This window comes from Lindgomyces ingoldianus (assembly GCF_010093535.1).
Source record: "Lindgomyces ingoldianus strain ATCC 200398 unplaced genomic scaffold BDR25scaffold_7, whole genome shotgun sequence".
Taxonomy (NCBI): domain Eukaryota; kingdom Fungi; phylum Ascomycota; class Dothideomycetes; order Pleosporales; family Lindgomycetaceae; genus Lindgomyces; species Lindgomyces ingoldianus.
Window position 1 is genome coordinate 173453 of NW_022985168.1, and position 22806 is coordinate 196258.

The 22806-nt window shown below is 49.7% G+C and overlaps 9 protein-coding genes across 9 annotated transcripts; 6 read left to right on the forward strand and 3 right to left on the reverse strand.

Annotated features, from left to right (window-relative positions):
• Positions 1 to 2363: 2363 nt before the first annotated feature.
• Positions 2364 to 4141, forward strand: BDR25DRAFT_332265 (aldehyde dehydrogenase; the record flags this gene model as incomplete). Its single annotated transcript, XM_033692732.1, has 7 exons — positions 2364 to 2393; positions 2442 to 2745; positions 2821 to 2885; positions 2948 to 3267; positions 3319 to 3591; positions 3646 to 3881; positions 3942 to 4141. The coding sequence occupies 7 exons, from the start codon at positions 2364 to 2366 to the stop codon at positions 4139 to 4141; spliced, it is 1428 nt and encodes a 475-aa protein (XP_033550899.1).
• Positions 4142 to 5049: 908 nt separating this feature from the next.
• Positions 5050 to 6563, forward strand: BDR25DRAFT_323132 (uncharacterized protein; the record flags this gene model as incomplete). The annotated part of the gene is made up of 3 exons (XM_033692082.1): positions 5050 to 5068; positions 5141 to 5941; positions 5998 to 6563. The coding sequence occupies 3 exons, from the start codon at positions 5050 to 5052 to the stop codon at positions 6561 to 6563; spliced, it is 1386 nt and encodes a 461-aa protein (XP_033550900.1).
• A 2644-nt stretch (positions 6564 to 9207) lies between these two features.
• On the forward strand, positions 9208 to 10432 carry BDR25DRAFT_332267 (transport protein particle component). Its single transcript, XM_033692733.1, has 2 exons — positions 9208 to 9833; positions 9919 to 10432. Exons 1-2 carry the CDS (start codon positions 9478 to 9480, stop codon positions 10325 to 10327), a joined length of 765 nt encoding a protein of 254 aa, XP_033550901.1. The 5' UTR covers positions 9208 to 9477; the 3' UTR covers positions 10328 to 10432.
• Positions 10433 to 10742: 310 nt separating this feature from the next.
• BDR25DRAFT_323134 (malate dehydrogenase) lies at positions 10743 to 12037 on the reverse strand (the record flags this gene model as incomplete). The annotated part of the gene is made up of 7 exons (XM_033692083.1): positions 10743 to 10883; positions 10933 to 11077; positions 11124 to 11208; positions 11260 to 11637; positions 11689 to 11776; positions 11831 to 11941; positions 11993 to 12037. The coding sequence occupies 7 exons, from the start codon at positions 12035 to 12037 to the stop codon at positions 10743 to 10745; spliced, it is 993 nt and encodes a 330-aa protein (XP_033550902.1).
• A 508-nt stretch (positions 12038 to 12545) lies between these two features.
• Positions 12546 to 12848, forward strand: BDR25DRAFT_391921 (uncharacterized protein; the record flags this gene model as incomplete). The annotated part of the gene is made up of 3 exons (XM_033698174.1): positions 12546 to 12722; positions 12754 to 12783; positions 12816 to 12848. The coding sequence occupies 3 exons, from the start codon at positions 12546 to 12548 to the stop codon at positions 12846 to 12848; spliced, it is 240 nt and encodes a 79-aa protein (XP_033550903.1).
• BDR25DRAFT_301565 (histone-fold-containing protein) lies at positions 12559 to 14411 on the reverse strand. The gene is made up of 5 exons (XM_033689607.1): positions 13981 to 14411; positions 13891 to 13904; positions 13766 to 13822; positions 13088 to 13714; positions 12559 to 13037 (listed from the first exon to the last, which is right to left on the reverse strand). Exons 1-5 carry the CDS (start codon positions 14102 to 14104, stop codon positions 12909 to 12911), a joined length of 951 nt encoding a protein of 316 aa, XP_033550904.1. The 5' UTR covers positions 14105 to 14411; the 3' UTR covers positions 12559 to 12908.
• A 1013-nt stretch (positions 14412 to 15424) lies between these two features.
• Positions 15425 to 16344, forward strand: BDR25DRAFT_215974 (Fcf2-domain-containing protein; the record flags this gene model as incomplete). The annotated part of the gene is made up of 2 exons (XM_033684858.1): positions 15425 to 15763; positions 15961 to 16344. The coding sequence occupies 2 exons, from the start codon at positions 15425 to 15427 to the stop codon at positions 16342 to 16344; spliced, it is 723 nt and encodes a 240-aa protein (XP_033550905.1).
• A 19-nt stretch (positions 16345 to 16363) lies between these two features.
• Positions 16364 to 17932, reverse strand: BDR25DRAFT_255676 (purine nucleoside phosphorylase-like protein). The gene is made up of 6 exons (XM_033686367.1): positions 17619 to 17932; positions 17432 to 17513; positions 17289 to 17368; positions 17167 to 17231; positions 16906 to 17108; positions 16364 to 16833 (listed from the first exon to the last, which is right to left on the reverse strand). Exons 1-6 carry the CDS (start codon positions 17821 to 17823, stop codon positions 16512 to 16514), a joined length of 957 nt encoding a protein of 318 aa, XP_033550906.1. The 5' UTR covers positions 17824 to 17932; the 3' UTR covers positions 16364 to 16511.
• Positions 17933 to 18067: 135 nt separating this feature from the next.
• Positions 18068 to 19340, forward strand: BDR25DRAFT_280780 (30S ribosomal protein-like protein S10). The gene is made up of 4 exons (XM_033687841.1): positions 18068 to 18127; positions 18179 to 18354; positions 18415 to 18579; positions 18626 to 19340. The coding sequence occupies exons 1-4, from the start codon at positions 18074 to 18076 to the stop codon at positions 19245 to 19247; spliced, it is 1017 nt and encodes a 338-aa protein (XP_033550907.1). The 5' UTR covers positions 18068 to 18073; the 3' UTR covers positions 19248 to 19340.
• Positions 19341 to 22806: the final 3466 nt, after the last annotated feature.

The following is a 22806-nucleotide window of genomic DNA, read 5'->3' on the forward strand; positions in this document are numbered from 1 at the left end:
CTGATCCTTTCGATACGGCAGGATTTTCAAACGCCTTCTCAAAATCCTGTGTCTACAATCTACACGGCCCTATTCTTCTTTCCTAGAGAGGGCTGTTTCAATTTCGAGAACCTCAATCTGGGATAGTTCGAAGCAAACGCCATTCCGGGATAAGGGGTGGACTGTTCTCCTATTCTTTGTTATCGTCGCGCTCTTGATTTTATGATCCATAATTGATAGACTCGCACTCCGCCAGTTCTTCATTGACAGCGACCCAGTTCCAACTTGGCGTACGGTATTCAGGGAATCGCCCGTGTTGAGTCACTTGGAGCCTGAGGTATTCTTTCGGATTTGGCCACTTTGACGACTTAACCTAGCATGAGGGAGGAGCTTCAACACAAAGCCGTGGTGTCTTTTCGGGAAACTACCTCTAGTGGTTCAAGATACTCATCTTCGCATTTAGCAATGGATACGAATTCCCAAAGGAGACCTTGATCTGTGAAAATATAAGGTCCGCCTTGACAAAAGGTTCCCTTGGAAACACTATCGTCGTTTTGTGACAGGACAGTGTGAGAGACAATCTGAAATAAATCTAGACAAAGAATCAAGCTCAACCAAAACGGCGCGGCCCTCGGACGGGCGAACACCCCAAACCTCAAACGGGAAAGGCGTTTCGACACCTTCCTGACTCATCCCAGCTGCAGCATCTGGTGCAGAAGCAGCGTAGAGCATCGGGAGAGAATTTTGGTACACAGGCTTTCTTCTCGCTGTTTCCTCATCCTAATCATCTAGGCAATTCTGAATGGAAGTATCCACCCAAAGATATTATGCTTCAATCTTCCTTTCAATGTGCATAGTGTCTTAAGCCAACCTCGGCATTTCCTTAACTGGAAGGCGTTGCTGAAACTGATCAATTTTTCAGGAGAGAGAAGAACTTGTTAGACTTTACCCAAGGAATAGCCCACAGCTACGCAACAAGCCTTTGCGCACTAGTTACCATGGTACGAGGCGAATCGCTTATAGAATCAATCAAGCATGTTGTAATTTAGGTTTGCTGGGGTATACCGTACGTCAGGCGCCCAACTTTGCACTGAGCGAGCTATCAAAGTGCTATTTCAAGAGAGAGGTTACTGTTTCTTGGTCTTCTGAACAACAAGGGGTCAAGTTCGGGTAGGGCGGCGCCTGTAAACTCATTAACGTGAGGAAAATAATGAGAGAAATACATATTTCAAGTTGACTTAACCGCGTACCTTTACCTGCAAGTAGTCTCAATTTAAAGTTTGGGTTACTCCATGTTTCTAGAGACTGCCTTCGACAGCGGTCAGCATAAGATATATGCCAACCAACAGTCCCATCAGCCATATTCATTACCCCATGACCTTCAGTAGTGACGTCCCTATGCAGTGTGTCGCGCAATGCTTTCCCATCGCCATAATGCACGTGTTGAGATTCAGCTCTGGGGGTCTGAATCAATTCAATTGGTATGCCACACCTCTCACCGCTAATCTGGCGAGAGTTACAGAGGCCTGCCGCATCAGCTAACCTTTCATGGCCGTCTTTGCGAATACTGCTGACTTTTTCCTGCACTTGAAGCAGCGCGACGTTCACGTAGGGTTCTCAGTCAGAGGCTGCAGATCAACACTATGCACAGAGTTACGGCTGAAGAAAAGCATACCTAATTGGTGTAGTCGAAGTAAAGTTAGGCCTTCGTCAGACTTTAGCCCAATTGTGCTAAATCGACCGCCTCAGTCGAGATTCAGCTACACCCCACAGATAATTCCAATTCTCTATTTCAGGAAAGTATCTGCAAGTAGAATGTATACACATTCCATGGAGCTATGGCGGACTTAATTGAGAAGAGTTTCGTCCGCATGTTTGGGGTAAAATTACTGATGACTGCAAAATGCAGGGGGCACGAGGCTTGGCATGGAGTTAAGACGGTCGACGAGAGCCATTTAGACATAGCGTACGAATTTGGTAGCTGAGGCCGGGAGAGACGAACTAACATGTCAGGATGGAATGACAAAGGTTCTCTAACATCACAGGGACTGGCTTAATTGAAGCTTCGCTTACGCCAGCGACGGACGGACCACTCACGCGACTTCACTCCTATTCGTTGGGTCTCCAACCAGCGCGGGGCTGTTGGCGATCGAAAGAGTTTTGGAATCGAACGTTCGCCGCTATGTGTTTTGCACTAGACCCAGAAACCTTGGCACGATGGGCCTAGCTGGGCGACATTGCCGGCCATACCTCAATGACCAAGGGATGCATCCTAGCGGCACAGGTATGTGGTATAAGAACGCTGGACCTCGCCTCAGCAGCTCATCCTTCTGTCCTCCTCGAGTATACAGCCTTTCCGGTTGATCGATAAACAGCACCAAGTCATGCATACCCAGCTTTTCATTAACAATGAGGTACCTTACAGTCCCCTGCCTAAAAAGGAGATTCTGACATTGAGCTAGTACGTCGATGCCAAATCAGGCGAGACCCTGAGCATCTACAGTCCCCATGATGAATCTCTGGTTGCCGATAAGGTTCAAGTTGCCGGCCAAGCTGATGTAGATGCTGCGGTAGCCGCTGCAAGGGCAGCATTCAAAGGCCCGTGGTCTAAGTTTACTGGGCCACAAAGGACAAAGGTCATGCTCAACTTTGCCGACCTTCTTGACAAGCATGCCGCTGAAATTGCGCCGTTGGAAGCGAACTCCATGGGAATGCCACTTCAGGTAGTGAATATGATCCTAGGCATGACTTCCTCTGTTTTCAGATGTAAGTTTACCCCCGACTTTGGTCCTTGAACTTGTATACCACTCGTGGAGTCGGCCGATTCTGATGGTGATCTAGACTACGCAGGCTGGACCGACAAGGTCACCGGAGAGCAATACCCTGAGGTGGACGGAGTCTACAAGGCAAGCGTCCTAGAAAGCATCGATATGTCTAGAATCATGATACTGACCCGCTGTCCTTGAAGATCGTTCAATACGAGCCCGTTGGTGTCTGCGCAGGTATTGGAGCATGGAACGCGAGCCCGATGTTCTTCGGAGCCAAGGTTGCTGCTGCTATGGCAGTCGGATGCACTTTCATCTATAAGGGTTCTGAGAAGAGCCCCTTGGGAGTACTAGCCCTTGGTGACTTAGTGAAAGAAGCGGGATTCCCCCCAGGTGTCATCAATATCATTTCCGGAGATGGACGGGCTGGGTCCATGCTGGCTTCTCACATGGATATCAACAAAATCTCCTTCACCGGCTCCGTGTTCGCTGGAAAGAAGGTCCAAGAACTAGCTGCCAAGAGGTAAGATCTGAGAAGGAGACGTGTCACCGTCGATGACTGACGTCTAAAAAGCAACCTCAAGCGTGTGGTTTTGGAGCTTGGTGGAAAATCTCCCTCAATCATTTTCGACGACGCCGATATTGAAAATGCGCTGGTCCACCACTCTCAGAACTTCCTTTTCAACACTGGTCAAGCCTGCATTGCGGCTTCGAGAACGTTTGTCCACGAAGACATTGCACCCAAGTTTATTGAGCAGCTGAAGGCACGGTACGAGCAGTTTGCCCACACAATCGGTGCGCCACTGGATCCAAAGACATTCCTTGGTCCGTTGGTTGACGGAAAGCAGTAAGTCTTGCAGTGGTATTTCGTTTATTGGTGAGAATGCTCATGCGTCGACAGATTTGAGAGAGTAATGAGTTTCCTTGAGATTGGTAAGACTGAGGCCGAGCTCATCACTGGAGGAAAGCGCCATGGAACTTCTGGATTCTACGTTGAACCCACCATCTTCCTCAATCCCAAGGATGATGCCCGGATATACCGCGAAGAAATTTTCGGCCCAGTAATAACAATCAGGACGTTCAAGACGGAGGAAGAGGCCATTAGTATGGCGAACGATACTAGCTATGGTTTATCATGTAAGTTTCATCCTCGACTGAACGCTTGAAGAAGACGCGCTGAATTGACAAACATGAAAGCTTGCATCTTCACCGCATCTACCAGTCGTGCCTTGCGCGTTGCGAAGCAACTCGAGGCTGGCATGGTAAACATCAACAGCTCGCAGACCTTTGGAATGGAGGCACCATTCGGAGGATTTAAGCAGAGTGGCCTTGGCAGAGAGGGTGGTAGGCAGGGACTAATGCATTATGTTGAAGCTAAGACGATCTCAATCAAGTAAGTCGGCAGCTGAAAGCCGCAGGCTAAATTTTAGCACCGCTAACGAGAAGCAGCATGGCAGTTTAAAGATGGCTGAGAGTCTGAGGAGGTATATGACCAACGACAACGGAGAGTTTACAAACAAGGAGAGAAGGATACAAAGATGATTCCTCAGGTTTGTTTGTTGCCATAATTTCAGAAGTGAAGATAAGAAATGAATTTGAATCCTTTGCAACACGTCCACGTGCAATGCATGTTGCAGGCATGGACCTTGAGTGAATGCCCTGGGCTAGCTTAATTCCAAGGCCGAAAGGTAGCAATGAGGGAACGGGTGGAGATGGCTTCGGAGCCATCTCGGTCGTCATTTGTCGCGTCAACTGATCGTAGCTTTCCTTCTTAAAACATAGGATAAGCAGGATGGCCTAGATGGTAAAGTTGAGGCTGGGATAAAAACGGGCGGGAGGCATGGCTTTGTCGAGGATTGATGAACGACCCGTGGAAGGTTCTACGGTGCATTGGGCAGGCCGGATAAACTCAGGCACCGATGGCTGCAGCCACCCAATGAGGAGTCACATGTCACTTGTGCCTTAACAGGCATCCTGCTGCCCTGAGTGGCCGTCGAACCGCCAGGTCGCTACGGCTAGCCATGAGATTCCACGAAAGCCTGATGAGGCTGGCGCTCTCTCGGCCAGAGGAATTTGGCTTTCCACCATGCCACTCTGCGCATGATAAGGAGGGGCTTTGCCTCTCGATATTCCCAGCCTTCCGGCACACCACCAAGGGTCTCAGCCGCCCGGACTATTGAGCATTGCGGCGCAGAGTCCAACACTTGAACTAAGATCTGATCTCACAGCTTCAGGGCGCCCGCGCAGTACACCGCTTTGCTTTTTGAGTATATATATCGGCCTGCAGCATGATCTCCGGCTAGACATGACGGATCAAGGCCTTGGTACGTCCGATTCGTGGTCGTCTGTAGAATATCCACAGCCGGGCGTCGCGGCGTACTGACGGAGAACAAAAGACGTGCGAAACTCGACCCTGTCTGCCCTCAAAATCTCCTGTCCTTCTGCCGAAGTCCTCGATTCTCCCTTCCATTCCGACCGAATGGGGCCTAATCCTTTCCTCGATGCCGACACAGAATGGTCTGATGAAGAGGAATTGATACCCAAGAGTCGCCGGAAGACCCAGTACGTCCCTCCCAATGGCAGCGCACCCAGTAGGGCTGCTGCTGTAGCTGCGGCAGAACACTGGCCGCAATCCTCATCATCAGAAAATTCCCCCAGCCCCAATCGGAATTCGGGACGTCCCCTCAATGGCTCCCCGCTCATCCCACCAAAGTCTCCATCGCGGCCGGACATCAGACCGGGTAGCAGCCAGGACGATCTTGTGGAACGATTCTACCAGGTCACAAGAGAGCGTGATGCTCTCCGGAAACAGCTCCAGAGAAAATCAATGGGTGCGCATGGAATACCGCGGGAGCAGTCAGTGATATACAAATCGGATGAGAAGAGCCTCATTGAGGAGCTACAGGCTCTCCGTTATGAGATTCGTAGTTGGAGCGAGCAGTACTTCAGTGGCCCACCTTCCTCTCGAAGCCGAAGACCGCACGTCCACTCGTCCAAGGAGCTGTTTGGTACGCTCACCGACAACTACCAGACATATCTCAAACACTCCCAGGATCGGCCGCTCCTCATTCAGGCCTTCGTGTGGAGTAGGCTCCAGCATCGCATATTCAGCAATTTGTTTAAAGGTTGTGGATATGTTTGGGCTGGAAAGCTAGGCGAAAGGAAGCTCCGCCCAATTAACGATACACTGCGCAAAGGTAAGTAAAAGTTTCAAAATTTGGCGTTCGATCTCAAGAATGCTGATTCTTCTCAGCTGTAAAAAATGAAGAAGATGCCGAAGAATACCATCGGTGGAGGGCTATGACTGTCAACCTCCTTGTTCCACAAGTAGACGGCAAATGGAGGCCCACGTTCGACGCCGCGCCTGTGCTCAAGCGAATATCCCGGTTCTGCAGTAGACTGCGGAGGAAGCTGCGACCATTTGCCACTCAGAGCTTAAGGCACGGGAAAGATCAACTTCGCACAATAGTCTCTGCAGCGGTCGCTCTGGACCTAAAGATGAAACGGCAAAGGGCAGATTACCGCTTCGTCACTTTTACAGGTGGCAAGTCGGGTGAGCTCTTCGGCTATGGCTTCTACGACTCCGAGATGGAGGACATTGAAGAGGACAATGATAAGCCTAGGAGAGTCGAGCTCTCGCTGGCGCCGGCCCTAGAAAGATGTGGGAATGCCAACGGTTACGTGTTCGACCAAAATTTCATACTCGTCAAAGCGGACGTGAGCTGTAAGCGGCTCGAGAAAAAGCGGCCTCCTAGGAAACCTCGAGAAAATGGGTATAGAGCGGGAATGCGGACTCTTTCGAACTTATGGAACTATTAGGGCACGAATTTATATTGCATAATGCATATCATTGTACCGAATATGACCCAAGCCTATTCGCTCTCCTACTTTGATTATTGTTCCGGGTACCATGCCTAAAGGGATTCTGTTCGAGAATACGTCCCTGCACCACCGATAGGGTGCTAGGTCGCGGTGGATACCTCAGTCGCCAGCTATAGAGTGTACCGTCAAACAAAGTGTAATGCTCTCTGGGGCTCCAACATTCCCAGCTCAGGTACCTCCTTTCGTTCCAACGACTCCGGCTTTCGACTCCCTCTGCAACTTGTAACGGAGTGACCACCGCTTTCGCCAGGATTCTTTTTGTTCAGAATATCGGATAGGCTGAGGGTCAGGCTCCTTTGGACCCAGCAGTGTTGCCAGCGCATCTCGAGTCTCGGAATCTCGGATAGGCAGGGAACCAGGCCGTTCTGAACCCAGCTATTTTAACGGCGTATCTAAAGTCTCCGGATTCCTGATGAGCAGAGAATCAAGCTTATCTGAGCCCACTTGCCTTTCTGGCGTGGAAGTAATCTCAGGGAACGGTATTGAGGTGCCACCCTGGAAGATTATCCCTGGGGTTTCAGGTGGGCCTTCGTTTTGACCTTCGTCTTGACCTTCGTCCACGAAGTAGAAAGGGGTTGTGCGCTATCCTATGACAAACGGCCAGTTTGATAGCAGTTCAGCTATATAGGCATGCTTGTCAATACGACTGACAGCAGCGGCACACTGAGATACGAAGATGATCGAATCTGATATTTCCGAAGACAGACTGGATGATTGTTCTCATGGCAGTTATTCTTCTTTAAATTGCTCCACTGTCACTTACTCCTGACTTATGCAAGTATGCTTGGTCGAGTTTCCAGTGACTTCGGTGGCTTTTCTCTTTGGTCCCCATTGTTAGAGATCTTTGGGGAACAGCTGATAATGCACGAGACAAAAATTTAAGAATGGACACACCAGTCATAGTAGAGGACGTATCGCGGAATTTTGTTCCTGACTTGGGGAGCGGGCCAAGCAGTTAATATGCCTTTCTCATGGACAAGAGTGGCGTCTATTGTGGTGCACTTTTCCGGTGACGCACTTTTCGCGTGACGCCCCTCAGATGAAGGGATATTTTAAGTGATCTCATATCCTCGTTGAATTCTAACGGGACTTCCTCAGACGGAGCCGGTAAGCTGAAGCTTGAAGAAGTAGGTAGGTTAAAAAGCCTTGGAAGTATCTCGGTTATCTCACGTACTCAACCTTCTTCGACTCTGACAATGATTTCTTGGTGTTTAGGTGATTCGGTAGGTCTGCTGAATACGCGGGTGTTGCTTTTTCTACAAGACTAAATCTTTTTGCCAGAGCAACAGTTGAAAGAATTGGACAATTATTATTCAAGGAAGCAGGCACGTGATATTCATAATGGCTCGTTTCATTAAGAAGCAGTATCAGAGAGAAAGAAGCTTTTAAAGGACCCTCATATAAAGCTTAAAGAATACAGCAAGTACACGCTAATTGGTTCACATATTCCAAGATCTAAGCGCCCGGATCCTCTGGACGCGCTCCACATTCAACAATCCGCCATTCGTTCACAACGGAGAGCGGCAAAGAAAGACATCGAAAGCCCCAGCAACTGGTTTCATAATGCCTAGAATGCCATTCTGGATGAAGAAGCCGTTTATATATAACATCCTTACGATCTCTTCTCCCTAGCCTCCAAACCAACCACACCCCTTCGGCAGTTCCTCGAGCGCTCACGCCGTTTCCGGCTTCTCCATATTTGGAAAAAGAAACCTCTAGATTATGTCACTGCCTACTACACATACACCAAGACTTTGTACTACGGGTCTGATGCACGAACTGACCGTTTCGTCGTCGTCACCATTACTTTCGTCTGGTTGATCATGCTCATTGCACCTCTTTGGATTTTAGCAAAGACCAGCGGGATAATGAAGAGACTGGGAGTAGTCACGGGGTTCGTTGTATTCTTTGTGGCACTCATTGCCTTTACAACGGTTGCGAGGCGCGTTTGAGAGTTTGGCTGCTGCTGCTGCTGCTGCTGCTGCGTACGTGTTGTGTTTCGTTCCTCTCTTTGGAATTTCGAGAAAATTGTGACACCCTTGTCGAGGCCTGGCTGACCTTGGAATCGATCTTTAGATATTCTACCGTCTTGGTCGTGTTTTTGCAGATTGCTAACTAGAGATAGCATGGTCTTAATGGGATCCGCAATGGAAACGGACAGACAAACCCTTTTGCATACTGGATACTATGAATAAGTGATAACTTGATACAAAATGAGTATAGAATCTGAAGAATTATCTCAGTGTTAAGGCCCATGTGAACCCAGGACTCTTATTATCGCACATTCTTCCTGAGCTGAAGATTCCGTCTACCAGCAATTGCACTGTAGAAGCCACTAAAATAAACTGAACAGTAAATTCGCCGTGGATCAAGAAAATGGAGGAAGGATTAAAAGATACAGAGCTAACTGCAGCTCTGTTACTGCCTGTAAGATTCACCTAGTAGCGTGGTGGGGTGTGAATTTAGGTGTCGTTCCGAATCAGGAAATTCGCCAAGACGTATTCGGCGACCCTTGCAAATGATCGCCGCTAACAATTCACTTTACATCCACGACAGACACGAAGCTTCCACACTTGAATATTTTTCCCCCGCTACCTCGTCTCACGCCTCTCCAAAACCTCCAGGAATACTAGTGCACATCAAGCTCGGCCTCGTCCCTGCCTGACGTCGCAAAACCCAAGTCTTCCCACGCCTCTTCTGCTCCGAATAATTCCCAGTCCTCCGCGGAAAACTCTCCACCTCCAAGCTCCCGCTGCAGGCCTCCACTCTTCACTACCACCCATACGTTCTCCCACCGCGACCAATATACTCTCCGATAATCAGATCCCAACAACTCCACTCCGCCGCAACTATGGCTAACCCCTCCACCCCCACGGACCCCTCCTTAAACACACCCTACAATGACCCCACTGCGACCCTCCTAAGCACATCCTGTCTCGACTTCCTCCTCATAGAACTAGTGCCAATGGCATACCGTATAACCTCCGATCTGGCGGCACGGGAAGAAGAATGGATGCGCGGATCTAGTTCCCTTAACCCACGGAGCGACGATTCGGGGAGCACAGCTGGGAATGTAGGGCGGATAGGAGATGTTGGAGGTGTTGGAGGGGCAGTGGGAGGTACGGTGGACGAGGAAGAGGCGAGAGAAGCTGTATTCCATAGGTTAGAGACTTTGGGGTATAGGGTTGGACTGGGTGTTGTAGAACGGTAAGCCGTCCCCTTCCCCTCGCCTTCGCCTCTCTTCTCCTAACCCCCAAATTTTTTTTAAGGAAGTTTTGCTAATTGCTCTCAGTTTCTCCCGCGACAAACCGCGTCCAACAACCCCCCTCGACATAATAAAATTCCTCTGCAAAGATCTCTGGACCCTCCTGTTCCGCAAGCAAATCGATAACCTCAAAACTAACCATCGCGGCATCTACGTACTAACCGACAACTCCTTCAAACCCCTTTCTCGCATGTCCTTTGACACCAAAAAATTCGACCAATTACCTGCACAGGCGGCGGCCGCTATGGGGGACACCGTTGCGGGCTTGGGAAAAGATGCGAATTACATAGCCAGGGTGCAGCCTTTTTTGTATTTTCCGGCGGGAGTGATAAGAGGAAGCCTTGCTGCGCTGGGGATACAGGCGACTGTGCAGGCGGAGTCGAGTGGGCCGCCGAATGCTACATTTCAGATACGGACAGTGGGTGCGAAGCCTTGATATAAAGAGCAAGGGCATGCATGTCAGATACAGTGCAGTCCGTGTGGCGTTTAACATTATTTCAAGCGGCATTGGGTGGCGTATGGAGTTAGGAGATTGGGTATCACTTTTTTTTGGGGGGGGGGGATGGCGGTTGAGTATCATCACCTCTAAATGCATACAACTTGCATGTCTGAAAACCTTTGCGCACAAGGAGCTTTCATTCATGGACATCTAACCGTATAGGCCCGAGTCAATCCGCTCAGTCACGCTTGCCCAGATACCCATACAAACACGAATCAAAATCTATACCCGCCTAAATTTATTCCTCTCATGGAAGTAGGTGGGGTTCGTTATCATGCTGGCCTATAACCTATCTGCCATGCTTATATGAGTATTCTCTCGCGGACGAAGGGTGGGTAGGATTGGAGAAGGCTCACTTTGGTGGTGGGTTCTGGATGAATTCAACGCCCTTGGCGATGTTTCCCTTCAGGCCAGTGTAACAAGCCTCGAGTAGTTTCTTCTCGGCGTCGTTGGCGGTGCTGACGACATCGATAGCCTTCTCGGCGCCGGAGGGCTGTGGACTGTTAGGAAGAGTGGGAAAGGGGATGCATTGTTCAACTTACTCCAAGCTCAATTGGGACAGAGAAGAATTCACAGCCGGTAGTCTTTACAATAGCCTCGCCGCCTGGGACACCTGGGAGGTAGACGAAGCTAGGCTCGACAATGCCCTTCTCGCCCTTAACAGCCTTGATCACCTTCTCGGCAAATCTACTTTTATCAGCAAATGCCTTTATGAGCGAGCTTCGATACCCACCGGAAGCCGGCGTAGGCCATGGAAAGAGTAGCAGAGCCAAGGCCATCTTTAGCTTTAACGACCTCGTCACCACCAAACTGGACGCCTATGGACGCATTAGGATTGACCTACGACCCGATCGCTCGTAGTTACTCACGGTTGATGAGAGCATCGTAGTCCTTGGCTGGGATGTCAACCGCGGGCTTGGCCTGGCTGAAGAGGGGAACAATGGTCTCTCCAGAGTGACCACCAATGACTGGGATAACCGTCTTGGATGGGTTCTTCTCGCCAGAGATGCCAGCAACGAATGTCTCGGCACGGACGACGTCAAGAGTGGTGACACCGAATAGCTTCTTCGGGTCAAAGACGCCAGCGGCCTTTAGCACCTCAGCAGCAATCGGGACAGTCGAGTTCACGGGATTGGAGATGACCAGGACGAAGGCCTTTGGGCAGGCCTCTGCGACACCCTTGACAAGATCTCGTACAATGCCAGCGTTAATCTTAAAGAGGTCGTCGCGAGTCATTCCAGGCTTGCCTACAGCGGGTCAGCACCCGCCTCACCGACAGCTGATAGGTGCGGACATACGGGGAATGCCAGCAGGAATGACGACGATGTCGCAGCCAGTGAAGGCCTGCTTCATGCCCTCATTCGGAGGCAGGAAACCAGTGACGGTCTGCTCGCTGCATCAGTATAACCCTCAATTGAAAAGGCCCGGACGTGTGCGTACTGCTGGCGTCGAGATGTGAGAAAGGTCGGCGGCAACGCCGGGCGTGTTGACAACATCATAGAGAGAAAGCTCGTCAACGAGGGGGCAAGCCTTGAGGAGGAGGGACAACGGCTAGCATTCTATCAGCAGCGGTACTTTACGCAGTTCCTCAGGAGTGCACACCTGTCCAATGCCCCCAGACGCTCCAGCAACGCAGGCCTTGACCATTTTGTTAGCTTGTGATTAGTGGATCGGACGATGAGGGGAAGTGCGGGCGAGGGAAGGTGAGATGGCGAGCAAAGGAGTAGGGACGAGCGGAGCAGCAATTGAGCGGACGAGGGGTGCTCAAATAGCTGTCGATGGAGGAATGGAAATTTGGCGGTGAGTTGTGCGTGGGATACAGCAGAACAGGAGCTTTGCAGGCCACGAGACTCAACGGCTGGTGGGGGAAAGGGCGAGAGGCACGGACCAATGGCGGGGTCTTCGTTTGGCAGGTGTGACGGAGTGTAGGAGTGAATAATGGGTGGGGTGACGACAGCAACTTTGTCGCGCGTTTTGGGTTCCTGAGCCTCATATATAAATGTTCGTAAATCTTGCGCAAGGCTGCACGTTTGATTCGCGTCCCGAATGAGCCTCGGGCTCACATGGCGTCCACATCACTTCCGAACTCCTCGGGCGGGATCGGACTACTCGTTGCCATCAGATGCAGGAACGCCCAAAAGCACGCATGCACATGATGTCGCAGGATGCCACTCTTCAATCGAAATTCATTTTGCTGTCTTTATGTACGCCATCCCATCCGTACCCCATCCGCGGCCGAAGGCCTAAACCGCCAGGACAGCTCCAAAACACCCCGACCTTTCCCCTGACCTCGACTCGCAGAGTATTCCCACCCAATCCCACCGAGCCCCAAGTGTCAGAGAAGAGATCTGCCCATTTTAAAGCACCTTCGCCATGTCGTCCCCCGCTATCCGGTTTTCGGGGTCAGGCTGACAAGAATTGAAAGTCTTCCACCCTCTACTCCAATATCAAGTCCTAAAAGGCCCCCATCTCCCCCTGTCACGGCCTCTCTCTTCACTAGTCAGATGGTCAGCTGCTGTTAAGGGCCAAAATCTTCCCTCTCTCCTTCTGCATCTGCATCCCCCTCTGGATCATGAGGTCGATAGCCCTGGCTAGGATCCCCAGCTCCAGTTGGGTCAGGCCCACGCTGACCCACGGGATACATCTGCTATCCGAAATCAGAGAAGAACAGAACGAGGTAGTGAATCTTGAGCTTACTTGCTGGCCTGCCATTGGATATGCTCCATAAACAGCTGGGTCAAATTGGGGTGGCAGCTGGCCATAGGCATTGGGGTCGCCTTGCACTTGCGGAGCATACATGCCTGACGGGCGGAAATCTTCTTGTGGAGCCATATGCTGCCCCATTCCGTAGTCCTGTGGAGGAGGCATCTGATGTGGCGCGTGCACCCCGCCTTGTTGAGGCATCGCACCTGGGGGGATTGCGGCATTTGATTGAACAGCGGCGCTACTCTGCCCACCACTCCGCTTGTGGGGGTGAGCCTCCTCACGAGGGACAATATCAATCAAGAAGTCGAACATGTCTGATTTCGACAAGGCCGACGCAATATCCGAGCGCTGAAGAGTGCGGCGCTTGTTCTCCTCTGCATGAATCCATGCGCGCATCGTGAGCTCCGTGATGAATATGTCGCATCCCTTCGCGAAGAGAATTGGGGCTTCGGCAGATATCATCTTGACTTCGGGATCCGCTTTCATGACCTTCTTGATCCGTGCCAGCGGGAGCTGATGGAGCTTGTAGTCGTGTTCATCAGTCTCCAGCTTCATCACCTGTTGTTGCCAATAGGTATTGAGAATGTCGCGGTAAGTCCCGTTTAGGCCTTGATTCACCTGTTATCAAATCAGCCTGTGAGTCGTGCGCACGTCTGCCATACCTCGTACGTTCTGCCATGACCCGGTGAAGAGCTGCGCGTCGGGCGCATGGCCCTGGGCAGCAATCTGGACCAAAAATCAGTTTCTGCGAGGTGGAGAGGAGCTCCAAGCGAGCATTCAGCGAAGGTACGTACTGAGGCGGAGGCTCCTGATGGCGAAGCAGTCAGCTCAGAGGTCTCATAAAGTCGGTCAAGGCGAGAGAGGTCGCGCATGCAAAAACGTACCGTAGTGCCCGCCATTGTTCGAGTCGTACAGAGGGTTCCCGTTTAAACCGTCATATCGTTTCGGGGCGGCGGGCGCCTGGCGCATCTTCTGCTGGCCGTGAGCTTGGAGATGTGTCGGGTCCATGACGATCTCGTCACTCTAGGGTTACACAGGGAGCAGGGGTTTGATTCGTGGGCAAATGCCCAGTCGCCAGATGTCGGTCGCTGTCAGCGGATCGATGCAGGAGGGAGCTGCGAAGGCCCAATGGATGGTGGTGACGGTAGTCGGGGTGGGTGTTTGTGTGAATGTAGCTTGGATGCTGTGGTTGCGTCAAATATGCGGTCTGAGTGGACGACGTTGCAGGCAAAAGGATAAGCGGGGAAGGCCAGGCGCACGCGGGAGGTACCTGCGCCCAAATTGATGCTGCGAGCTGCGATCAGTAGGCCACGGTGCAACACCCGCCATCTTTCTGGCCTTCACGCTGGGATGGTTGTTTACCTGGTGACCAAGACGCGATACGGAACACGCCGCGACGTGCGGCGCAAATTGCTGTCGTGGGTTTTGCCAATCGGATGGGAGGAAGCGCAGGCAAGGCCGACGAACCACACGCAAGAAGCCGCCCTCCGAGACAGGGACTGCGGCCAACGCTGTGGAGTCAGCGGGCAGGCAATGAGCAAGATCTCCTGGAGACGAGTGTTGGTGCCCGCAGCGAGGGGCGGGGAAGAAATGGGCAGGAGGAAGCTTCGAATCTGCAGCGCGGCGGGCGGATCTGGACATGCACTTCCCCAGCGATCACTCCTCCCCCACCCCCAGGACTCCGCTGAGTTTATATCTATCTGAAGCCGCCTGTCACACCGGACTCTCGCAGAATTGAGGGGTGACAGCGCGCAGTGTCTAATGCCGGGCTCGTCACATCGCTCTTCGCATGTGCCGGCAGGCTCGATCTCATCGTGATCGAGCAGTGCCAGAACAGCGATGCAGCAGCTGAACCGCCAGGGCAACACAATTAACATTATCGAGAGAACAGCAAGAGCAGCACTAGCGAGAGGGCCGCCAGGACGACATGCAACGCGCAACATGGACGCACGCATTCGTTGGAACACTCCGCTCGATGGAGTGATGATTGGGCGAGTGTGTGTGCTGGCGGGGCGCTGATTGGCTAGGGGCGGCCAATTCACAGCTGCCGGTCAAGGGCAGCGTGATGAGTTGGCCATGTTCGGGGTTGAAAAGACACGGCTTGAACCACGCCATCTGCACCTGGTCATCATCAGCGTGAGATGAGGTGAAGACAAGAGTGAAGCTGCGATGGTTGCGCTGCAGCGAGCATGCATTGGTTGGCCGACACTCCTCACGTGGGAGATTGAATGCGGTTTAGCTGCGGATGGGCCGAGGCGGGCCGTGCAACGCCAAAATTTCTCCAACACTTTTTCTCCCCCAGTGCAGCCTCTCCAAGCCAACTTCGACATGGCCGCGCCAGCGCATCAACCCTCTGTCGACAAGGGCGCTGCCCTAGATGACTTCGACATGGGCGAAGAACTGTCAGATGAACAGATACGGGAGTTACTGAATGGAGCTGAGCGCCGCATGCGCGCAAAACAGGCCTCTTCCCAGACCAGCACATCCAACGCCCCGTTCAAGCTCCCCAGATTGAAGCCGGGACACATTGCAGACACTTACTTGAAGACTGAGGGCTCTGTGACGCGGTTAGACCTGTCTCAACTCATTAGTGCGAAGGACAGGGCCCTCGCTGATGGGGTGAAGAAGATCGAGGATCCAGTCCAGGTGAAGAAATTGAAAGAAGCGGTAAGTACGGTACATTTCATCTTCTCCCAGCCAATGATTATAATTTTTTCCCAATTTCCTCCTGAAGCAGATCCGGACCTCGTTTTGGGTGTCTTCCTGCACCACTGAGGGTCATCTATGTTCATAGTTACAATGAGGCACCATACACACAATGTACTCTGCGAAACATGTTGTTGCATGGAACTAACGGATCGTAGGAGAAGAAGGCAACAGCAGGACCCAACTGGTTCAATCTTCCTCGGACGGAGCTTACCCCTGAGCTTCGTCGGGACATCCAATTGCTAAAGATGAGAGGCGTCCTCGATCCAAAACGGCATTATAAGAAAACAAATTCAAAGGCCGATGTACCGGCTTACTCCCAAGTTGGCACCGTCATTGAAGGCCCGACCGAGTTCTACAACGGGCGACTTAACAATAAAGACCGCAAGAAGACTTTCGTGGAAGAGGTCCTCGCGCAAGAGCAAGAAACAGGGCGCTTCAAGAGAAAGTACAACGAGATCCAGAAGACTAAAACGAGCGGGAAGAAGGCATTCTACAAAGCACTCAAAGCGAAGCGGCAAGGCCGGGTGGGGAAGCGATGAGTGGCCAGACTCGACACACGTTGCACCTCTCATGGCACGATCAAGGCGTCCACATACCTTGCACCCATGTGATGGAACAGTAGCTTCTTCTTTGCTATCTGTACATGGCCTTCGTTGGCACCATCACGTCCTTTCGCTGGCCATCTCGAAGGCTTGCTTACCCAGGTTTATAGCTCATGGAGATCAGAGACTATCAACTTTACAAGCGCCTGCATATCTTTTGCGGCCTCCCTCCCAGCCTCAAGGACCTCTTCGTGGTTTGCTTTTCCTCTTCCCAAGTGTGCGTCAAGCTCGGCTTTCGTCATGCTTTGTAACGCTTCATCAGACCCTAGGGGACCCGCTTCGAGGACTGCGCTATTGGTCACCAAGCTGAGGGCCAACACCCGAATTCCTGAGTGCCTAGCGACAACAATTTCTGGAACTGTGGACATTCCCACAACATCCGCTCCAAAGCCGCGCAGCATGCGGCATTCAGCCCGAGTCTCATAACTACCATGAATTAGCAACCAGAGACAGGCGCCAAGCAATATACAATGAAGACATAAGAGTCCAATGACTTACGTTGGTCCCGCAACAAACGCATAAATGCCCTCATGTAGCCGTCTCTTTTGCTTGTCTAGGCCTAACGTCTTCCATGCTCTATGGACACGCACCCTCAGGTCCAGATCATACGCATCTGACAGCGGTGGAAAGCGAACACCGAAGTCGTCGAGGTTCGGCCCTCGCAGTGGGTGAATGCCGACAAGACCAGCCATATTTAAGTGCTTTATCTCGTCAGTTCATCCAGGTTATAAAACTCCACGGCTGTGCGGACAACCATACATCATTCAAGCACACGATATCCCCAACAGCATAATTTTGGTTGAGTCCACCGGCTGCATTTGTAACTGATATACACAAAGTCAGAGTCCACTGTCTCTGATATTTGGGTTTCCTGAGCGCACCAATTATTACTTCTACACCCATGAGTTTGCAAACTCGGGTTGCAAAAGTGACCATGTCCATTGTGTGGCCTTCGTAGAAGCTGAATATCAATTATCAATACCTAGGAGAACTTTCTTATCTTATCGAGGCATGCGTGACTGACTGTGCTCGTCCTACTAGAAGTGCAACGGGAGTCTGATGAGGGCCTAAGCGCCCGAAGACGAATTTCCCTTCATGGCCTTGAACTGTATTGCATATGAATCATTATCCCGAGCCACTAGCTCTTTTTGTCTTTCAAAGAAGATATTTCAATATGCCTTAGCTTTTAGATGAGACCACGTACAACTCACCAGTGCTCTTGGGGAAATTCGGTATGTTTTCGTACGCCAGCTCAACTTTTGGGGTTGGGTCAATCGTCTGTGCTAGACCACCTAGCCCAGAGCCACACACGATAGCTACTTTAGGATTTTGCAAGACATCTGGCAAGGCGGAGCGAATGTGGCTCGCGGTTTCGGTTGCCCGTTGGTAGGTAGAAGGGGAGGTTGTGATCTCCATTTTTGGCTAAAGCAATAACGAAACTAGGTGTTACTAAGGTAGATACTCTTTACATGTGTTTCCACATATCTGCGAAGGGCAAAAGGGCAGTTTGTGTTTTCCAAGGTTGTGATCTAGTGTGCAGAAAGAAGGTCAGTGGGCTTGGCACGGTGACCGGTATGTTCTGCCGGGCGGTGACGAATTAGGCTAGTTCAAATCCATTTCATCTTCAACTTAGTGCTCTATCCACAAATATGCAGGATGACAAGCAATGGCGGCTCCTAGGTGTACAAGATTTGTTTTTGGCTCTGTGAGGGGGATACATGTATGTATAGCTTGGGTGCGTCTCCGATGCACAATTATTGACGTTGAGCAGATTACAACCCCGAGAACCTTCCCCCAGACATTTTCACGAAGCAAATCCTCGAGAGCGAGGAACGACGATGACGAACTCCGTGAGCCAAAAGGGGCGGTGGATAAAGCTCCGAAGGAGAATATGACATTAGAGGAGCAATTGGAGGATATGGGAGTTAACGAGGAAGAATACAAGCAGTATGGCTTATGGTGACCCAGAATACAGGAAATCTGCAAGATGCTAATTGAACACTATAGGTTATGGAGAAGCATGCAAGAAGTTACCAAAAAGCAGAAAGAATGGGAACCCTTGACACAGGAGGATGCGAAGAGGAAGTGGAAGAAGATGAGGAACTCTCCAGATCACCTCACGTTATTGCACATGTACAAGCATCAAGGCATTGAGGCAATCAAGCTGGCGAAGTGTGTTCGCTGCCTTCATCCGTCTAAAATTTCTAATAATGAGCAGGGAACGAGGCATCGAGCTCCCCGGAGGCGAAAAACCACCCGCAGACCCCAAAATCCAGAAAGAACTTGACGCGCTCCGCAAACCCCTCAACATCCGGGCTGTCAACCTTCGACCCCTCCGCCGCTCGCCGCAACATGGCATTCCAGTCTGTGATCTCCAGCTCCGCACATACTCGATCCGAAACATGGAGTTCTTCGCCGATTTCGCCATGCGCGCAGCATACTACATGGGTCTACCCGCCCGCGGTCCCATTCCTCTTCCCCGAATCACCGAACGCTGGACAGTCCCCCGCGCAAACTTTATCTTCAAGAAATCGCAAGAGAATTTCGAGCGTATCACCATGCGCCGCCTCATCCAAATCCAAGACGGCCATCCGGATGTCGTGAAAGCGTGGCTAGCATTTCTGTCGAAATACCAGTACCACGGGATTGGTATGAAGGCGAATATCTGGGAGTTTGAGAGTCTGGAGGATGCGACGCAGGTTGGGAAGCCGGTTAAGGAGGGCGATTATGAGGGCAGGAGGGAGGGACCGATGCTGGAGAAGGTTAATGAGATTTTAGGAGGGCAGGGGTTTAAGGAAGCGATGAAGGATTTTAAGAGTCCGGTTGAGTTGAGAGCGTAGGAGAAAACGCGTGTACGATATGTACTGAGTGGTTGAACAGTGCTAAATAATTCATGGTTAGTATCTGGTTGGCTGTTCCTGTCGTGTATACGGGGTGTATCATATTAGTAGGGAATGCATCTAAGCATTTGGGTATTGTTCTTATTATTCCTCCATCTCCGATCCAACTTACACTCCAGAGAAGACCCGCTTACATGATAGCGAACGAAATCCCAAAGCTCTAACGAATCCCGTCTATTTACTAAGTTTCGCGTTAAATTTTTTTGGTCCCACCCTTCTGTGTCCAATATGAAATAATAATTTCAGGTCTTGCAACAACCAAAGTTTGAGAAATATGTCTTTTCAGCAATTGACAACGAATTTTGTTTTATGCAAGAAGCTATTTCACAATAGGATTATCGGACAGTGGATCATACCACCAATAAGTAGAAACCCCGGAGTCGTCCGCTCTCCCACGACTTAATTTACATCCACAACGTAGCCAAGTAATATAAGCATTCACCCACAAGACCAACAGAAATCCTAGTAGCACCTTCGCTCTCTTCCACTTTAGATTCTCAATGACAACTTCTCATTCCAGTCGGTTTTGAAATCTATCCTCTGCGCAATATCCTGCCGGAATATTTAGACAGGGCTTTTAACAAGGCGTAGTACTGTACAATTAGGCGATTTTAGGGCCTGTACGGATGGGCTTTTTTTCTAGAGGCATTACCCTTGTCAGATTGAAGCACTGTTTCTGGGCTTCCTGAGATGAATGATGGGTTTTGATATGATGTATGGGATGATGATTGATTGTATTCATTTATCGATCCTTTTTCTGCTCTACTTGTGTTGCTCGGCTTTTGTTTTTCCGATCCGAGTCCCTCGCGCACTAGCCCTATGCGCGACCAGCTTGCAACATGCTGCAATTTGTTGCGGAATATTGCAAAATGCTGCAAAATGCTGCAACATGCTGCAATTTGCTGCAATTTGCTGCAACTTGCTGCAACATGCTGCAATTTGTTGCAAAATGCTGCAACATGCTGCAATTTGTTGCAAAATGCTGCAACATGCTGCAATTTGTTGCAAAATGCTGCAACATGCAGCAAATTGCAGCAACATACTGTTCGAGCTTATTGCTCGTACTATGTAGCAGCTTTCGTCCAGCGTTCCTCCTGTCTTGACAGTAGGTGCGCATATCTGACAACCCTTCTATAACCCTCTCTAGACGTAGAGCTACTTGCAACACAACTAATATCTACTAGGGATTGCTGCAATTTGCTATAGTTTGCCGTAATTTGCTGTAGTTTACTGCAATTTGCTATAGTTTGCTGCAATTTGCTGCAATTTACTTTATGCATTTCTTAACGCTAGTAGGTAATCTCTTACTAATACCTCTAGGCATTAGCCTATTATATTTAAACAGCAGTTAAAGAAGCTAAACTAGCGGTTGTATAAGCAAAACAGCTTGTTAAGGTATTACTTGTACTACATTAATCTTTGCGGCGATAGAGAGGCAGAGGCAGAGGCAGAGGCAGAGGCAGAGGCAGCGCTAGAGCTCCCTAGCACTCTAAGAAATTCCTGCAGAGTGTAATACGGTAGGCGCCCCGCCTGCCAAGCCGATACTATACGTCTTTCCCTACTGTACTAAAAGGTACGCACGAGAATACTTAAGCTAAGTATTCTCGCATAGTATAATATATATATATAGGTAATGCTAGGGTAAGCACTAGCACTAGCGGTTGTCTCAAGCCTAGCCTAAACCTCTATAAGCAAGAGAAGGCCACGTGGTTGACTATGCCGACCTTGTTACACAGAGGCAACAAACTACACAAGCTGCAGCTGTACAACTAGGGTTTTAATGCTTAAACAATTAAATTAAAGATATTAGTTAGCAGTATTAAGCATGGCGTGGCAGTATTAGGCGGTGAAAGGAACAGGCGCAACGTGTAACAAGGTAGACAAAGTTAACTACATGGCCTTCTCTTGCTTATAGAGGTTTAGACTAGACTAGAGACAACTGCTAGTGCTAGTGCTAGCCCTAGCATTATCTATATATATATTATACTATGCGAGAATACTTAGCTTAAGTATTCTTGTGCGTACCTTTTAGTACAGTAGAGAAAGTTGTATAGTATTAGCTTAGCAGGCGGGGCGTCTACCTTATTACACAACGCTAGAGACTGTAAGGCGCAAAGAAGAGGATGTAAGAGGTATTAAGCAGGAAACACAGGTCACAGAGAGGGAATGCAGGATAGGGGGGTAACAAGAGAGAGTAAACCTTAGGGTTGGAGGCAGAGGTACAGAGGTTGAGGAGCCTATTGTTACAATCCTTGCTCCGACGAAATGGGTTTTTCGGGAGCACTACGGCCTATTGTGTTGTTAGAGAGGAAGGGGAAGAACTTAGCTGGATCGGGTGTACAGTCCGTTGAGCAGAGTGTGGGTGAGGCGGAGGTGGAGAAGGCAGGTTGTGGTTTGGCCCAGCGGCTGTATAGGGAGCTGGCAAACCTAATCTAAGAGGATAAGAAAGGAGGTATATATAGTGCAAGATATACAAGGCAGCAATGTCCTTTATTATAAAAAGTTTAATGCCTCTTAGTCTATTAAGTAGGTAAAGACTAAATAGTAATCACAGCCTTCTAACTATAGTCATAATCTAAACTATATACATGGGGTTTGCATGCTGTGCATGCTTGCATGCTTGCTGTCTGCATAGCCTGCATAGCCTGCAAGCCTGTAAAGCTTGCTAACTTATTAGACAATGCATTCTATTAAGCTTTTGTCTAAAAGCTAGAGCTATTTCTTATCTGTCCTATCACGTGATTTGTTTAGCACAAGGTTAAGTATCTTCTATCTGACGTCGCCTAGGCTGTGGGGGACAGCTAATTAGGTTATTATAGTCTATCTGTTAGCTGTAACACGCAGGCTTTCCTCCTAGTTAGCGTCCTTGCTGTTACAGTGTTCCTGCTGCAAACGTTAGGTTTTCTTTTTAGCTAGTGCATGCCCTTCTTTAAAACCTTGCTAGATGTCTAATTTTTCTAACTATGCCTTGTTAGGCTTCTTATTTCTTTGCTACTGCTTATTGTCTTTGCACTATTACATATCTTAATCCTCTCTGCTGTACAAAAATGCGTCCTTATAGTGCTTATTACTTAAGCAGTTCCTCTTACATAATGTTCTTATTATTAAACAAGTGCGTAGAGTGTGTGTAAAAGAGGGGTTGTTATAACACTTTTATGTCTAACATAGCTTAGAATTATTTAGAGCAGAAGCGTAAGAAGCTGTTAGCAGAATTAGAGGCAATCTAGGAGAATAAGATGCGCAAAAAGGAAAAAGAGGTGTAAATAAAAAAAAAGTTGCTAAAATGTTTTTAGTTAATTATTTTTTATTAGAAAAAGGCTTATAAACAGTTAAAGGTAACGTACTTCATGGGCGAGTTGCTCACACACCCGAGTCGCTCACTTTTGCCAAGACCCCACCCTAACAAACTCTATTATAGCCCATAACAACCCGCTCTAGCACTATATAGTACAGTACAGCCTAGAATATTATTTAGATACTACTTCTGCTTCTTACTTAC

What these genes read in the sequence shown, in the direction of transcription:
- BDR25DRAFT_255676 (XM_033686367.1), bottom strand. Translation starts at nt 17,823, where the DNA reads ATGGAGATCACAACCTCCCCTTCTACCTACCAACGGGCAACCGAAACC. An exon ending in GAATTTCCCCAAGAGCACTG is followed by an intron (nt 17,514 to 17,618) that starts GTGAGTTGTACG and finishes TATGCAATACAG; the next exon opens with TTCAAGGCCATGAAGGGAAA. An exon ending in ATATCGTGTGCTTGAATGAT is followed by an intron (nt 17,109 to 17,166) that starts GTATGGTTGTCC and finishes GACGAGATAAAG; the next exon opens with CACTTAAATATGGCTGGTCT.
- BDR25DRAFT_332267 (XM_033692733.1), top strand. Translation starts at nt 9,478, where the DNA reads ATGGCTAACCCCTCCACCCCCACGGACCCCTCCTTAAACACACCCTAC. An exon ending in GGACTGGGTGTTGTAGAACG is followed by an intron (nt 9,834 to 9,918) that starts GTAAGCCGTCCC and finishes AATTGCTCTCAG; the next exon opens with TTTCTCCCGCGACAAACCGC.
- BDR25DRAFT_280780 (XM_033687841.1), top strand. Translation starts at nt 18,074, where the DNA reads ATGGCGGCTCCTAGGTGTACAAGATTTGTTTTTGGCTCTGTGAGGGGG. An exon ending in GCTCTGTGAGGGGGATACAT is followed by an intron (nt 18,128 to 18,178) that starts GTATGTATAGCT and finishes GACGTTGAGCAG; the next exon opens with ATTACAACCCCGAGAACCTT. An exon ending in GAGGCAATCAAGCTGGCGAA is followed by an intron (nt 18,580 to 18,625) that starts GTGTGTTCGCTG and finishes AATAATGAGCAG; the next exon opens with GGAACGAGGCATCGAGCTCC.
- BDR25DRAFT_301565 (XM_033689607.1), bottom strand. Translation starts at nt 14,104, where the DNA reads ATGGACCCGACACATCTCCAAGCTCACGGCCAGCAGAAGATGCGCCAG. An exon ending in TCACCGGGTCATGGCAGAAC is followed by an intron (nt 13,715 to 13,765) that starts GTACGAGGTATG and finishes ATTTGATAACAG; the next exon opens with GTGAATCAAGGCCTAAACGG. An exon ending in ATCCAATGGCAGGCCAGCAA is followed by an intron (nt 13,038 to 13,087) that starts GTAAGCTCAAGA and finishes GATTTCGGATAG; the next exon opens with CAGATGTATCCCGTGGGTCA.